Source organism: Mus pahari, chromosome 13 (assembly GCF_900095145.1).
Source record: "Mus pahari chromosome 13, PAHARI_EIJ_v1.1, whole genome shotgun sequence".
Taxonomy (NCBI): domain Eukaryota; kingdom Metazoa; phylum Chordata; class Mammalia; order Rodentia; family Muridae; genus Mus; species Mus pahari.
Window position 1 is genome coordinate 71197538 of NC_034602.1, and position 15778 is coordinate 71213315.

General features: G+C 34.1%; 1 protein-coding gene across 22 annotated transcripts in view; it reads left to right on the plus strand.

Moving 5' to 3' along the window:
* Positions 1–15778, plus strand: part of Adgrl3 (adhesion G protein-coupled receptor L3) — a 777100-nt gene that overhangs the window by 342613 nt on the left and 418709 nt on the right. For all 22 annotated transcript variants that reach the window (XM_029545394.1, XM_029545383.1, XM_029545393.1 and 19 more), the window contains one exon: positions 11542–11755. In XM_029545394.1, the coding sequence (XP_029401254.1) occupies positions 11542–11755 (214 nt within the window). The remainder of the gene's footprint in view (positions 1–11541; positions 11756–15778) is intronic.

Sequence of the window (15778 nt, forward strand, 5' to 3'; positions counted from 1 at the left end):
AAAGCCTAGCAGTATATAAATGACCTGGATAAATGTTACTGGCTGACCACTATATTTTCTTACTGTGCTTTAGAATTGATTTAATTCCTTAGAGGGAGTTCCAAATTAGTAGCCTCATTTAATCTACCACTACTTACATAAAGTTTGCAAAAGTTGCTAAAGAATTAATAGCTTTTGGACAGGAATCATAACATTCATATTCATTACATTCATATTCATCTCCCAGAGAATAAAGTGCATTTCTTGGCATATAATAAAATTCAACAGCTGTTTTTCGAATGAATGGTTGAGTAGATAGATAAATAAATTGTATTAGCTTACAAATAATAAGAGGTTCACATCAGATAATATTTTTTTTTCCAAAATGAACTGTTTATGTGTTTTTGAAGATTTTAATAACATTCGTTAAGAGAGTGTTTGAAAATTCTGTTGGCTTCTTTTAAATCCCTTTCTTGGCAAAACTTGCCTTAATAGATTTAGTGTTAAGGAAAACAAGCCCATAAAACATACAAAACACTATAATCATGCAATTTATCACTTTTAAACATGTGGATATTATTCCAGTTTGTTTACAGTGCCTGTGCAGAAGATTACAAGCGATCTTCAAGTACTGAAGAAACTTTACCATGTGTAAACACTGTGTGGGCATTTATTCTCTTTCTGCGTCATTTTGTGCTTCATTGGAAACCACCATTTGCTCTTCTTGCCATGTTATTTTACTTGGCTCTGTGAGCCAGTTTATAGAAGAGTACACTATTAGATTTAAAAGTTACAACTCAGGATACCCACATGTAGGAAGAAAAGAAACTCAATATTGTATGCATGTAAATTTTTTAAAGAATAATTTATGAGACAATCATAAATTAAGAAAATGACTATGGGAAAATCTATTGTTTAATTTATCTCGGTTGAAAAACACATTTCTCAATCCTTAATAAACTTAAAGTATATCTCTTTGATTAGTGGTTTGTGTAGCAATAGAACATTTCAAAATACTATAAATTATATAACAGCAACTCATGATTAAAATAAACCTGTTATTTATATAACAATATGTTTTTCCCATGAATAATACTGAATCCTTTTGTGGCATATGAAAGTAAATGCCTAAGAGATTTGTAATTATTCCAGATGTAGATGTTCCATGTGGTTGTACTCCATTGTGTGATCTGGCTGGCCTCACTTGAGACCACCCGAATTACAAATTTTTGCATATTGGGTTATGAAGGCTCATCTTTCATCAAAAAAATTCAGTAAATTTTCATGCCAACTATTTATGGAATTTCTGAAATAATCTGTGGTTCAATTTAGCCACATACAGTTATTTATCAGTGTGTGTGTGTGTGTGTGCATGTGCGCACACAGTTATGTGTGTGTGTATGTGTATTATGTATTATGTATTGTGCTGTTTATTATGTATTTGTTTGGGGTATGTACAGAGGTGTGTGTCAGTACATATGTATATGTGTGTATGTTGAAGACAGGGATTGAGGTTAAACGTCCTCCTAGATATCAGTACACATTATTATTTGAGATAAGGTGTTCTTGTGAATGTCATGTCATCTAGGCTAGGTGGCTCGTGAACATCAGGGACCCATGGATGACAGTTTCCCCCATGGCTGACTGCTGTTATAGGAGAGCGTTTCAGGCCTTGGCTTTTATTTGGATTAGTGGGATGAAAGTCAGGTCTGGTCCGCATGGTTGCGCATTGAACTTCTTACATACTAAACTGTAAAATGGGCTTCAGCATTGTAAAGTATAAAAGGTTGTGCTAATATACAGCAGGTTCTGTTTTGTATTGGGGAAATCAAACCCTACCTAAGATAATGTATATATTGTTTAAAACTTATCCAAAATAAAGACAATATGTCTCTTATTTTTAAATATTACTACCTGAAAAAAGGTGATGTATTAAAAACAAAATAAAGATACTGTTTATATTTCTTAAAGAAAATCTACACAAAATAAAGGTGATATATACATATATACACATATATATATGATACTAAATTACAAAAATATTATTGATTTTTTTCCTTCACACTTTATTTTCCCTCAAATAAGATCCTTAAAGTAGTCTGATTGAGTTTATGTTTTACTTCATTACGGTATACATATTTTAGATACCTCTGTACATTTTTTAGTTACTATTCCCAAGAATGAAAACTAATGATATTTTGTTCAATTTTGAAGTCTCTAAAAATCTTCATTATATAGTGAAAGAAATGGCAGACCCCAGAAATACTCTCATGTTTGAATGATCATGTTTCTCAATTCTGGGTTTTAATTCCCCATTCTTCCTGATAGGACCTTGCATACTTATACAAGTTTTCCCCTTGAAAATTAATACTCCTCTAATGTTAATAATTACATGTTAATGATTATCTGTGAAATATGAATCTATTAACTTGTATTATTTTCAACCCATGAACTAAACTCTCTTGATCAGAAATGCTTGAAAAATATCTGGTCACATAAAATTGATTATGAGTACAAAGAGAAAAATACTTCTACAGAATCATATATTACTTTTAAAATATACTTGATTTTATTCATTGTTCTGTAAGCTTGGCTCTGTCATACAACAGAATAAACATATTAAATCTGAAATACTGGATATTGTTAATATTTCATTATAAATAGTATTTAACTTTAGAAATGACCAATCTCTTTCAGAAAACTCAAAATGATTCAAAGAATAGATGGAAAAAAGAGTACATATAAAGAAAAAACAAAGAATGGTTTAAAATGCATTAAAGCAACAGACAGTACTGGTGCATATCTTTAGTTCCAATACTTGGGAGGCAGAGACAATAAGATCTATGAGTTCAAGGCCAGTCTGATCTACAGAGCACGTTCCAGAACAGCCGAGGAGACACAGAAAAACCCTGTCTTGAAAAATCAAAGAACAATCAACCATACAAAATGCATTAAAGCTTTTAAAAAATGATTAAAGTGAAATAGTTTATGAAAATAAGTGGCCTCTGTCACTCCTTTAAACCGGCCTATGGCCAGGATGTTTATACAGACTAAATTATCATGAAAATATATTTGAAGTTAAACTAAGATAAGTAGTAAAATTTTACTGTATACCAAATTAAACTTAAACAATCACTAGTAGAAAAATAACTTGAAAAGCACTTTGCATAAGATCTATTATACCCATAAGAGATATAATTATATATAAATTGTTGTGTGTCCATATTCATATATAACTTACATACCTATCACTACCTTATATGCAGTTAAATTTCAGGATTAATTAAGAGAATAGATGAAAAACTAATAAGTACATGCATATAATTACAAGCTATTAACTTATTAGAATATAATAAGCCCACAATTTTAACTTGGAAATAAAGCTTAGCAGATGCCATCAGAATTTAGTTTAAATGTTGTGAGGAATGAAATTTAAGCGAAATCTTCTATGACAAGTAATCAGACATAAGTCAGAGAGCAGAGGGGAATACATCAACATCAAATGAGACTCTTGGGAATGCTGGAGGACCATCAAATGTCTGCAGAAAGGGAAATTCAGCTCATAGTGTGGTGTCATCTGGTAGCAAGGTACATCAAAGTAGGAAATCATCCAAAATTTTTGGACTGTTGATTATGCTTCTTTGAGTAACAGTACCATTTGAGGGATAATTTTTTTATTATTATTAAAGAAAACGATGATATCTAAAAATGATAACCTGGGTCTGACTAAAATTTTAACTATGATTATCATAGAAGATTATAGTACTAGCTCAGTCTTCTCATGATAAAACTCCATATACTATTGTCTATGGCTACTCTAATGCACCAACATACTATTATTATAGAGGTTTAGTGAGATTGGGCTCCTCCGCATAGCTTTCAACTCTCCTGCTCCCTGCCTTCACCTTCCTAAACCATATAGTATTTACTTACTTACTTAGTTAGTTAGTTACATATTAATTAGTTAGTTAGGTTTTTTTTTTGTTTTTTTGTTTGGTTTTTTTTTGTTTTTTTTTTTTTGTTTTTTTTTTGAGGCAGGGTTTTCCTGTGTAGCCCTGACTATCCTGGAATTCTCTCTGTAGACCAGGCTGGCCTTACCCTCACAAACAGCTGAGTATATCTGCCTCCCACGTGCTGGGATTAAAGCTATGTGCTTGTTTATCTTTTTTTAAAAACTGCTTTTTTCAAGAATATTTCTTATATTTTATCTGGATTACATCACACATCTCAAAATCTTACCAATAATGAGTTGATACTTTTTAATATTTCTGTTTGCGTATTCTTGTAACACAAAGTAGTGACTTTGGAGTAGACAAAGGAATTTTCCTCTGTATTTTTGGTATGTATCCCAGAAGTCCATTGCAGATTTAGTTATCCTTTCTACCCTGCTGGTTAACAGTACAATGATTCAACGTCTGTTTTTAATGTTCTCAGATTCCTGTGCTCTGAGTTTTAGTAAGACTTGGTGCACTCTCTCATTTTGATTGACACTGTCAAAAGATGCTTCATCATAATTACTTTAAACAATCCTTTGGGCAACTCTGCCTTTTTGGGTAAGCCAGAGACACACACAAGTTTCAGCTCAGCTACTTCTGATATATAAACCGCTAGTTTGTCTGAGAATATTGCCTTTTGGTCTATAGCACTTGGGGAGAATCACTGAACTTCCCCTGCATTCATTCTGACTATTGATTGCTGATATTTACACCCAAGTCATACTTTCTTAGTGCTTGAAAGCCAACTAGTAAGCATTCAGAATTTCCATTGTCCAATTCCTTCTATGGTGTATTACAATGGATTTCATATTAATTGTGATTATTCCTTAATCTGATACTTTTAAACAAGCTATTGATTAGTGTTTCAAAAACTTGATTTTCTTGATCTTTTTACCTTTATGTTATATTATATCCTAATCTATGTCCTAAAATTTTTTGAATTATATTCTGAACCTGATTTTATGACCCTCTTTGACTTTACCTTCTCACTTATATTCTCTGTGTTCTACCAGGAATGCTGTATAAAGTAGTGTCCATGTACACTATACATCTATGGGCCATGGCAAATTTAATTCAGTGGAGATGTAGCTTATGTTCATGACTGTATTCCCCTTAAAGATATTTGCAGAGTTCACAGAGCAAGTCTCTTGTCTTCTTTCAAGGAGATGAAGAATGTCTCATTTCCTGTGTTCTCAGTCACAGGACCATGTTCTTTTTCTTGCTTCTAAGTTTTTTACATCCTGTCATTCTCTCCTATAACTGATTTTTATTAATCATAGGCAGCTCCTCCTCCCTTTGAGACCTGGTCCACGCACATGAAGTTTAATCACTTTCTTAACTTTATGGGGCAATCCTGCAGGTACCACAGACTCTTCAGCCCCTGTTCTATGCAAGACTACTCGAGGCCTGAGGGTGGAAGGGGGTTTTAGACAACATCCATCTCTTATGTTTCAAGTGGCCACATTTGTGTGTGATCACTGCACATGGAGAACAAGCATGGAGCATTTTCTGAAAAGTTCCTTTTGAAGGACATAATCATTTTCCTGAGTTTTTGTTTATCAGGAATTATAATTCGTAATTATTAAGGACATGTTGAACATCCACATTGGAGTTTTTAACATTTCAAAGATTGGGAAAATTATGATAATGTGAAAATGGATACAGTTTTGTACATTTTCTTGTAAATTTAATTAGCAGAAAATGAAAAGATTTAGTAAAAGATTTTACTGTATACCAAATTTAACTTAAACAATCACTAGTAGAAAAATAACTTGAAAAGCACTTTGCATAAGATCTATTATACCCATAAGAGATAGAGTTATTGGTCAAAAATTATAGCAACTTCATGTGAACTCACTTATTCAAGTACGTGCTACATGTGAAACAGCCTTCATAAAACTATGCTGAAGTCCACAGCTTTGTGTGTGTGTGAGTGTGTGTGTGTGTGTGTGTGTGTGTGTGTGTGTATGTTTGTTTGTATGTACATGCAATATATATTGCTTTTGTTTTTTACTACAAAACTTAATGGCCTTTTTCTTCTTTTTTTTTCTGTTGTCAGTCTTAATCGTTTAGGTATTTCACTTAACTGAGTGCTGAAACCTCATCAGCATTACTCTTTCTTGAAGTACTCTTGAGACATTTAGGGTGTTACAATAGTGTTAGTAGATGTACCTTTAGAGGAGATGTGGAGTTGATATTTCCTTGGGCTTCCAATGATAACTTTCACTGATGACCATTTTGGACTGGATTTTTCAGCCACATTTTTATTGATTAAATCAATGTGTTGGGGTGTACAAATGGCACAGAGAAGACAGGCATATTTAAGAAAATTGTGTCAAAGGATCCATTAAAGGATGAGCATTGATATCTGCTTGATGGCAAGTATTTCAGTGGTGAAGTATTTCGAAAACCATTGCCAAAAGAATAGAAACATGTATCTGTTACCGTATCCCCATCTCTGATTAAGGAACACATTAAATAGTCTTTAGTCCGCATGTACGAGTAGTTAATTAATTTCCTCTTCAGAATCGACTGGATGTGAATCATTTTTATCTTTTAATTTTCAGAAGATCATTTTTCCTTATAATCACTGGGATGTTAAAAAGAGATCTCTTTTATCATCTACTCAAAATTCAGTGCTGTTTACATATATATTATATACAATACACATAGTATCTCTTGAACTAATTTTTTTTTCTAATCAAAGGGATAGCAATATTAGATCATCTGCATGGACTATTTGCAATAGCTTTCTTTCATTTTGGGTGATAATTACTCAGTATCCAAGGTTTCAAAGTCAATTCTAGATATTCCTTCAGGCTGAGCTCTGAGTTTTGCTCTGTAGCTTCAAACTCAGTCGATTAAAACCAATGTAATTCGTTCTTTGATAATTTCTGTGCATTAGGAATCTGGGAATAGTTTCATTATATGCATGTGTTGCAGTTAAACAAAGGCAGTCTGTGGGTAGTGGGGCTTCCAGCCTTCCTCACTGACTCCTAACATGGAAATACCAGTGGCTGTCAGCAGGGGGCCTCAGTTCCTCAGGCCCTTCCTCCATTGTTGGCCTGCCTGAGTTCCATTAATAATTTGGGCTGAAATTGCTTTGTGATTTCATTGAGCTACTCTGCGAAAGTCTGCAGTCTTTGCTTCCACATCATATGCATCAGAGTGAGGCACCAAGGGTAGCCATAGACAAGGAAAAAGGCAGTTAGAGTGCAAGGGTAGATAGACTTGTAGGCATATTAAAAATGACTTAATAACGCTCTTTAAAAGCAATATAACAGCCTGTACTCTCTACCCAGGTTATCTTATCTACAGCTCTGACCTTTTAAAGGTCTCTATATATTCAGCTCCTACAAAAGTTGGCTCACAGCAGCATATATCAACCCATCTGTCTATGCCAGCGACCTGGTTTTCATCCTTGTCTCTCTGTCTCTTACCTTGTGAGTTTAACCATCAAATCTTATGGCTGCTTTGTTCTTTAACATAGACCCGATATGTTCTCTACTGTTACCACCTTAAAGGAATGACCTTCTTTCATTTAACTAATACAAATTAGCCTTCTAGTCTGTGTTTCTTCTACATTCTTATGAAATTGCTTGGCAGAATTATTATTTTTAAAATATATAAATAACGTGTAACAGAGGGAATGAACAATAAATACAAATGCGGAATGTTCTGTTCTTTTTTTTTTTCCAGTTATACCAAATAGCATAGGATGCAGATACTATCTCTGTTTTATGGACATTTATGTATAACCATTTTTAAAAATTATATCATTGCCCATGTAGAAGAAATAAAGTGTATTCACCTCTCCTGTAACTACTTAAGGTCCCATCTTTCACTATCCCGACAAATGGTTTAGATCATATAGTCTACACAGTCCTGGAATAGACAGTCCCCCCCCCCTTGTTGGGTCTCTCTAGTGAATAAGTATCAGATTCCTTCAAAGGATCAGTGACCACTGATAACTCCAGCCTTGCTGCTCGATCCCTGGTCTCTTACTCAGCAGTTCACGCCTGCGCTCCTTACATATCACTGTGGTTCTATTCTGTATACTGCTCCTGAAATCTATACTTATGGTCCAATAATTGTGCACATACAGGTATTATTCTGACATCTTGCACTCAGTGTGTGTAAAGCAGAACTACTTATATCACTTTATGTATATCCTCAACTAACTAATTCGTTGCTGCTCTTTTAATGTTTGGTTTTTACATCTTATTGATGATCTCCTAACTACCGACTAGGCCCTATATAGTACTTCTCTCTTTGAAAGTCTCATGTTTGTACCTTAGAGTTAGCCTGGAGAGTTTCTAATTCCTAATTGGAATTCAGGAGAAAATATCTAAGCCCTGTTTGGTCACTAGCTTCCAGCCTCCTGTCTCTCTTTATGTAGTTATTAAAAACACGGGTCCATTAAAGCATATAACAGCAGGCGTCATTGATCAGGTCTGATGATAGTGGAGAGAGTCCAAAGAGGAATCACAAAAACTAGAGGGTTGTTATAAACGAATGCCTAAAGGTTCTAAAATATAAGAAAAATTATGAAAATGAGTTAATTATCTTATCATTAAGCCTTATGAAGAAGATTTTTTTTAATTGGGTGTATCTTTAACATGGAATTGTGGCACATTCTGAGACTCTGGTCTCTCTCTCTCCCTACACACACACACACACACACACACACACACACACACACACACANTGTGTGTGTGTGTGTGTGTGTGTGTGGTCTGTTGGGGAGGGTGTATCTAAACCTAAAAGAGAAGAAATATAAAAACTTTAAAAGCAGCCCTCATGGAACTGGGAGCACAATGCGGCCAGAAGTACTTAAAAAAAAAAAGCATTTATGTCATATTTGTTTGTGAAGACATTTAGCATTACTGTAAGAAGCTGTTTGAATAGCTAAGTGGGTAATGTTGTAGTCTCCAGGAGTGTATTCCTTCAAAACACACACACACACACAGTTTGTGGAGTGAAGTTTGTCATTGGGTTAACAAATGGGTGAATTTTATGTTAAAAGGAATAAAGTCTCCACAGTTGGAAGTTGGAGCTTTATATAAAATATCACGTATGTTTGGGGTGTGTGTGGAGGGGTTAGGTATGTTTATGTATATATGGGGGGAGAACGAAAGAATGAAGGAGAGACGAGGGAGGGGTTAAGAGAGAAAGGGAGAGAGAGCCATCTTTGTAGTTCCAAAATAGATTTATGAAAAATTTAGTCCTTCACATTTTACTTGACTGCATCTGACTAGTGTTTGGATCTTAATGATATTTTTGACAGCGACAACCCAGATTAAAGCTATGTCAATGTTTTGACAAAATTGACTGATGAGTTTAATCAGCCAAATTGTCCACTTAGTCCAACACGATCTCTGTCAGTGTGGATTGCTTATGTGTTCTCTCTTTGTTGAATTAACTTGATTCCAACCTAACTGCCTACATCAGCATCATACAGCCAGATAAATACGACATTCAGACAATTTACAAGCTAATTCTTCTTAAATAGCTTGAACAAGGTTCAGGTATAGCTTGTTTTTTAACAAAATTTCAAAATGTGTTTTAAGGCATCTTGCAACTTATGTGTTTAAATAATTTCTCTGAAAACAACATCACCCATATGATCTCATTTAAAAGACAAAAAATCGTGAAACTGGATTCATGAACTGAAGCCTTTTTTATCATTCAGTCATTTCTTTACTTTCAAATTCAAATAAGATAAAATGCCTTTATTCATGAGGATAGAATATTGATATTAGAGAAATATGAATATTTGGGCAGCTATGTGAATTCTTGGATGGTAAACAGGATGTCTTAATTTAGGAACAGTAGATACTGAATTTCTCCTTTGTGACAATACCCTGACAAAATGTTGACTCAAAACAAAGTAAGAAAATAACATTATAGTCAAACTCTCATGGTGATAACATGAAAAGAATCATGATGTCTGTGGTCAGTGTTTGCACTGGGCTACAATTGTGTGTGTGTGTGTGTGTGTGTGTGTGTGTGTGTGTGTGTGTGTGTGTGTGTGTGTGTGTGTGTGTGTGTGTGTGTGTGTGTGTGTGTGTGTGTGTGTGTATGTGTGTGTGTAAGAGAAGGAAAATAGAACAGAACTGAGATATCTGGTACATTGGAAGTCAGTCATTCTGAAATCAAATGTATAATGCAGGCAGAAGTACTTTTTAAATTTTTTAAAAAAATAATTTAAATTTATTTTTAATTATGTATAAATATACATGCCAGTTTCAGGGTACATATGGGTAGATGGACAAAGCAGCCAAAAGAGGATATCAGATCCTCAGGATATGGCGTGGCAGTCGGTTAAGAGCCCTCTGATGTGGCAGCTGGGAATTAGACTTGGGCCCTCTAGGAGAGTAGCCTGTGTGCTTGGTCTCTGCCTCACCCCTCCAACGCCAGCCAGAAGTACTTTAAGTGATCTTAAAAGGAGCCTATGACCCAAACAGAAATAAGACAACATTTATGTCATTCTCAAATTTAAAATGATAGACGTTTTCAAAGAAATCACTATTTCTAAAGACCGAATGGTCATCCCATTCAGCTTCTTCTGCTTCTTCTTTTCACATCTCTGCTTCTTCTCACAGCCCTCTCTTCCACATTACATGCTTAGAAAAAGAACAAAAGCAACAACAAAGTCCATATATTGTAAATACTTATTTGTATGGATGGACACATTCGAGAATTAACCAACTGTGCAAATTTAATCTGTCCCTTACATAAAAATATTTAAAAATCTACTTATTTCACAGTTGGAAAACACTTCAACTATAATTTCAATGATGTGTTTTAAGGGAAATTTGGCTAGTTTTTATGACATTTAAACATTTGACTTTCTTCCAGTGATGTATTGGCAAGGGAAGGGAGACGTTAATATCGACATAAAAAGTTAGATATCCTGTATAGCAAAATTAAGTTTACATGTGTACCAATCATTTAAAATGTGAGAACCAGAACACTCGCTCATGACAACCATAGAGGATAAACATGGATTTTTCTTAATATTACAAGATTTTTTTACAACAATATACCTTGTTTAAATGTAGGCAAGTAATTCACAAAAATAAGATATTCAGTTAAAATAAACACATGATGCCATTGCTTATGTATCAATTTGGCTAAACGTGGATACATTGATTACGTTTAATTTTGAAATTTAATTGAGTAATTTAATTTTGAAAATTGATTACATTTAATTTTAATGCAGTATTGGTTAGCTATATATTTTTACGGTTTTAAAAAACAATTACCTACATTTGACATGCATCTCCTGAAAACATCAATCTCTTAAAAAAAATTCAGAATACTTTTTGACACTGTAAGAACAAAATAAATGGTAGCTTAGACTTTTAAGAAGTTATTGTTATACTTAGATGGGAGGTTGTCATTTGTTATTACTGGAAAGAGAAATATCCCCTATTACTTAAAATTATGTTTCCTAGCTGTTTTAGCCCTTGTTCTAGTTAACGCAGGTACTGGAAAAGCAAAAGTGTGTAATGTCCTTGGATGTCCAGTGATGATGATATATCTTCTTTACCTCTTCCTGTAGCTTTCAGCCGCGCCCCAATTCCCATGGCAGTGGTGCGCAGAGAGCTCTCCTGTGAGAGCTACCCCATTGAGCTCCGCTGTCCAGGCACAGATGTCATCATGATCGAGAGCGCCAACTACGGGAGGACCGATGACAAGATCTGTGACTCGGACCCCGCTCAGATGGAGAATATTCGGTGTTATCTGCCAGATGCCTATAAGATTATGTCTCAAAGGTACGAATGCCCTCAGACCTCGTCCTTGCACGAGTATCAAAAGTCAGTGTAAACTTGTTTCATAGACAATGTGGATAAAGTTTTTGAAGGTGGTGTGTGTTTTAGAAGAACTCAACAGAACCACTGTAGATCACCCCCTGTATCACCAGAGTAGTGGTGCTACAATCCACACCATGGCGCTTGAACAACAGAAAACTCGTTAGCATTATTAGTAAGTTTATTTTACAGTCTTCCTAGTGTTGTATACGGATAGTGTTCTTTAAATATGGATTGGTTATAAAAGAGACAAAATTTGCTAAGTCAGAATTTTCTCTTAAATGTACAGTGTGGAAATAGACTTTTCACAATTATTTCCTAATTATGAAGAATTAGAAATATACAAATAATATAGAAAACGAAAAGCCACATTAGGGCCCAGAGTTTAAGAGCAGTTGATGCTCTTACAGAAGACCCAAGTTTGGTTCCAAGCACTGGCATGGAAACCAAACACCAACTACTATTTGTAACTGCAGTTTTAGGGGCTCTGACCCCCTCTTCTTGCCTCCACTGGCACCTGAACACCTGTGGTGCATATGCAGAAAGGCAAACGCACATACACACATAAATAAAAATAAATCAATATGTAATTTATATAATCATCAACCAGAACACAGTAATATGTAATTGATAAAGAATTATTTTACCAGCCGGGCAGTGGTGGTACACACCTTTAATCCCAGCACTTGGGAGGCAGAGGCAGGAAGATTTCTGAGTTTGAGGCCAGCCTGGTCTACAAAGTGAGTTCCACGACAGCCAGGTCTATACAGAGAAACTCTGTCTCAAAAAGACCAAAAAAAAAAAATTTTTTTTACCTTGGAAAAATGAAGAAAACACTAATTTGCAGCATAATATATGAAATGAATTTAATATGATTAGCTAAAGGGGGCTTTCGGGATAACATTTAAAATGTAAATGAAGAAATTATCTAATAAAAAGATAAAAAATATGATCAGCTAAATTATTAACATGTCAGAATGTAAAAACTAAGTTACCATGTAATTTTATGAGCTAAGAAAAACTTTTTGATTCTAAGAAGATAGGTCTATAATATCTATACCAAAGAAGATTTAAGATTTGTCATAATAAAAGTTCCTTACATGTTTATTATTACATATAGTGTACACATGTATATATATACATCATATATCTCTACATATGCATATAACAGTGACAGAGGGAAAGAAAAGAAACATACATTAAACCTTTGTTCACAATTATAATCATTTCTTGGAAATAGTTATCCACTTTATATAACTTCATACCTCCTATTTTATCAGTTATTAATTATTAGGAAATTCATCAGTAATAGATGAATTTACTGAATGCCTATCATAACTGAATAGGTGCACATTTTCATAAGGATTTTTACTCAGACATAATTTATTATTATGGCATTATTACAGGATTATTAAATATGAGAAGAAATTATAACTCAGAAAGCTAAATAACTTCACTAAATGCAAATGCAGCGCAGTGCACACTGGTTTGTACCTAATCTCCAGAGTTAAATAAGTAACAGATACAAAAGATTTGCATATCCTCTATTCGGGCTATGAAACCCATACTTATTTTAGCTATTCCTCTTCTTTTAAAATATTTTATTATTGTGTACATACAATATGCAGGAAATGCATACACGTCATGATAGATGCACAGCACTCAGGGGACAGGTTCTCTCCTTCCAGGAAAAGATGGATTCACGGATTAAGTTAAATCTCTAGCCTTAGAAAGCAAGTATCTTTCTGCGTTGAATAGCCTCACTGGCCTCAATTTATTTCTTAAGGTTTAAATGTTTTTTTATGTTTATGTGTGGTTAATAGACTATTAGAGTCAATATCTTTAGATTAACACTGGACTTGTAATTTATTAATAGAAATCATAACATATGTCTGATGAAGGATGCTGGAGGGACAATTCCCTTTGCACGTACTGTGGGCTTTGGTTTGTCTGTTGATAAAAGAGTAAATTAGGCTAAAGCTGGTGTTGAAGAAACATAAGATATTGAAAGTAAGGATCCATTTGATAAAAGTTGGATAATTCTTTACTTGTGTGTCTTCATTATTACAAAATTATCAAGGTTTTATCTAGTCTAGATAAAATGTTATAAAAAGATTTTAGTATTTTTTCCATGTTAGTATAATATTTACTCTGGAAAGGTTTGCTATAAGTGGCATAGTAAGTAAATAGTTATTTATTTCAGTTGGGTAATCAAACTAAGATTGTATTTGTTGTATAATAGGTGTAGTTTTTCTTAGGTAGCGCTGTTTTTCAGGGGTTACGGAGTAATTGAGGTATAGCAAAAACTTGAAATTCATTAGTTTTGATCTATAGATGACTTTCCTTAAAATTGTTTTAGTCCATTCATTAATACCATTCCAAAATAATCCACAATTGGGTAATTATTACAAACATTACTAATAATGGACCATCTCAATATGCTGAAGTATCTAGGCTGCATACCCATAGTGACACATCTGCAGTAGGAACCTGCCTTCCACACTAACAAAATCCTTTGAGTAAATTCTGGTAAGTTCTTAATGGAGACTTTTCAAGTAGGCAGAAATAACTGTGGTTATTTGTCTTTGGACTGTTAGGTATAGTGCATTTTTAGTTTCCAAAATAAATAGTTTGATCCTTACAGAGAGAATTTGGGTCTCTGTTGTCAGATGGCCAAGGCTACCCAGGTTTTTTATAATGAATTCTTATGATGTCATGTCAACCACATTAAATAATGGAAATAATAACCAACTATGACATTGGGAATGCTAATAACACAGATATGCTAATCAGATGGATATATTAAAAATGAAATAAAAATGAAAAGTACCTTCTGAAGTGTATATTAGGTAAATGGAATTTTGTTGTCAAATTTAAGCTTTTAAAAAGATTGTCTCAGGGTATAAATATTAAGTATGTCTTGAGGGAGGATTATTACAAAGTATGAAAGTTATTACCAGAAAGTTATTATTACTATATCCTTGCATAAACTTGTGAAAAAGCCTTTCTAACTTGTTCACTTAAATCTCACAGCTTAGACAACGAGACAGAGACACATAAAATACACTTTGTTTTAAATTTGGACAAGTTACATAAACTAAAGTATGAACTAACTTTTAAGTATGAAAAGTTTGTGCATTGAAATAAAGGAGATGTGATAAGAGATATCTTCATTTGTCTGCAGTAAAACAATCCTCTCTGGTAACCCTTTGAGAAATGCCATTTTGCTCACAGACCTTAGAATTGATCATACTTGAGGCTGGATTGGCTTTGGTCCGCTTGTTTGATCTGGGGTGCATGTGCACACACACACACACACACACACACACACACACACACAAATACACACACAGGGAAAGACACACGCACATGAGCAAATTGCACCTACATTTTCCAAATCTAAATGATCTCATGCTATTGTTCCCATCTGGTCAGCCTTCTTAACATTTCATGTTTATTGTTCTATCATTTTTTTGCATACTAAAAGATTAACTCAAATGATGGAGTATATTTATTTATCCTTCTGAAACTCCATACCCTTCTTATTGTGTGTATATGCCAGGTAATCTAAATTATTACATAGCTGGTTCTCTTTATCTAATTGTGTGCCTTAAGAATGCCAAATTAATGTTCTTATCCAGAAACCACCTTAGTGTCCTACTGCTTTCTGACTTAGTCATGTTCATTAACAACTCTCTCAAGATGGATATTTACATGGCTTTTATTCTTTTTGCATCGTGTTTGTAAATTTTAGCAATGTTTTAGATGAAATACTTGACAAAGTTTTGGGATCCTCTTGTAAAAGTAGCCTTTAGCAACTGCATAACTTCAGGAAGTCTCTTTGTGGCCTTCAGCTGGAGTTCAGAGTTGTTTGCAGCTATTAACTGTGAAATTTGAGTCACCAACTCAACCAGCTCTTGAAAGTAAACAAATGGTGTTTTCGAATGACAGGTAGTCAGGTTTGAATAGATAAGTTCGGTCTGGTTC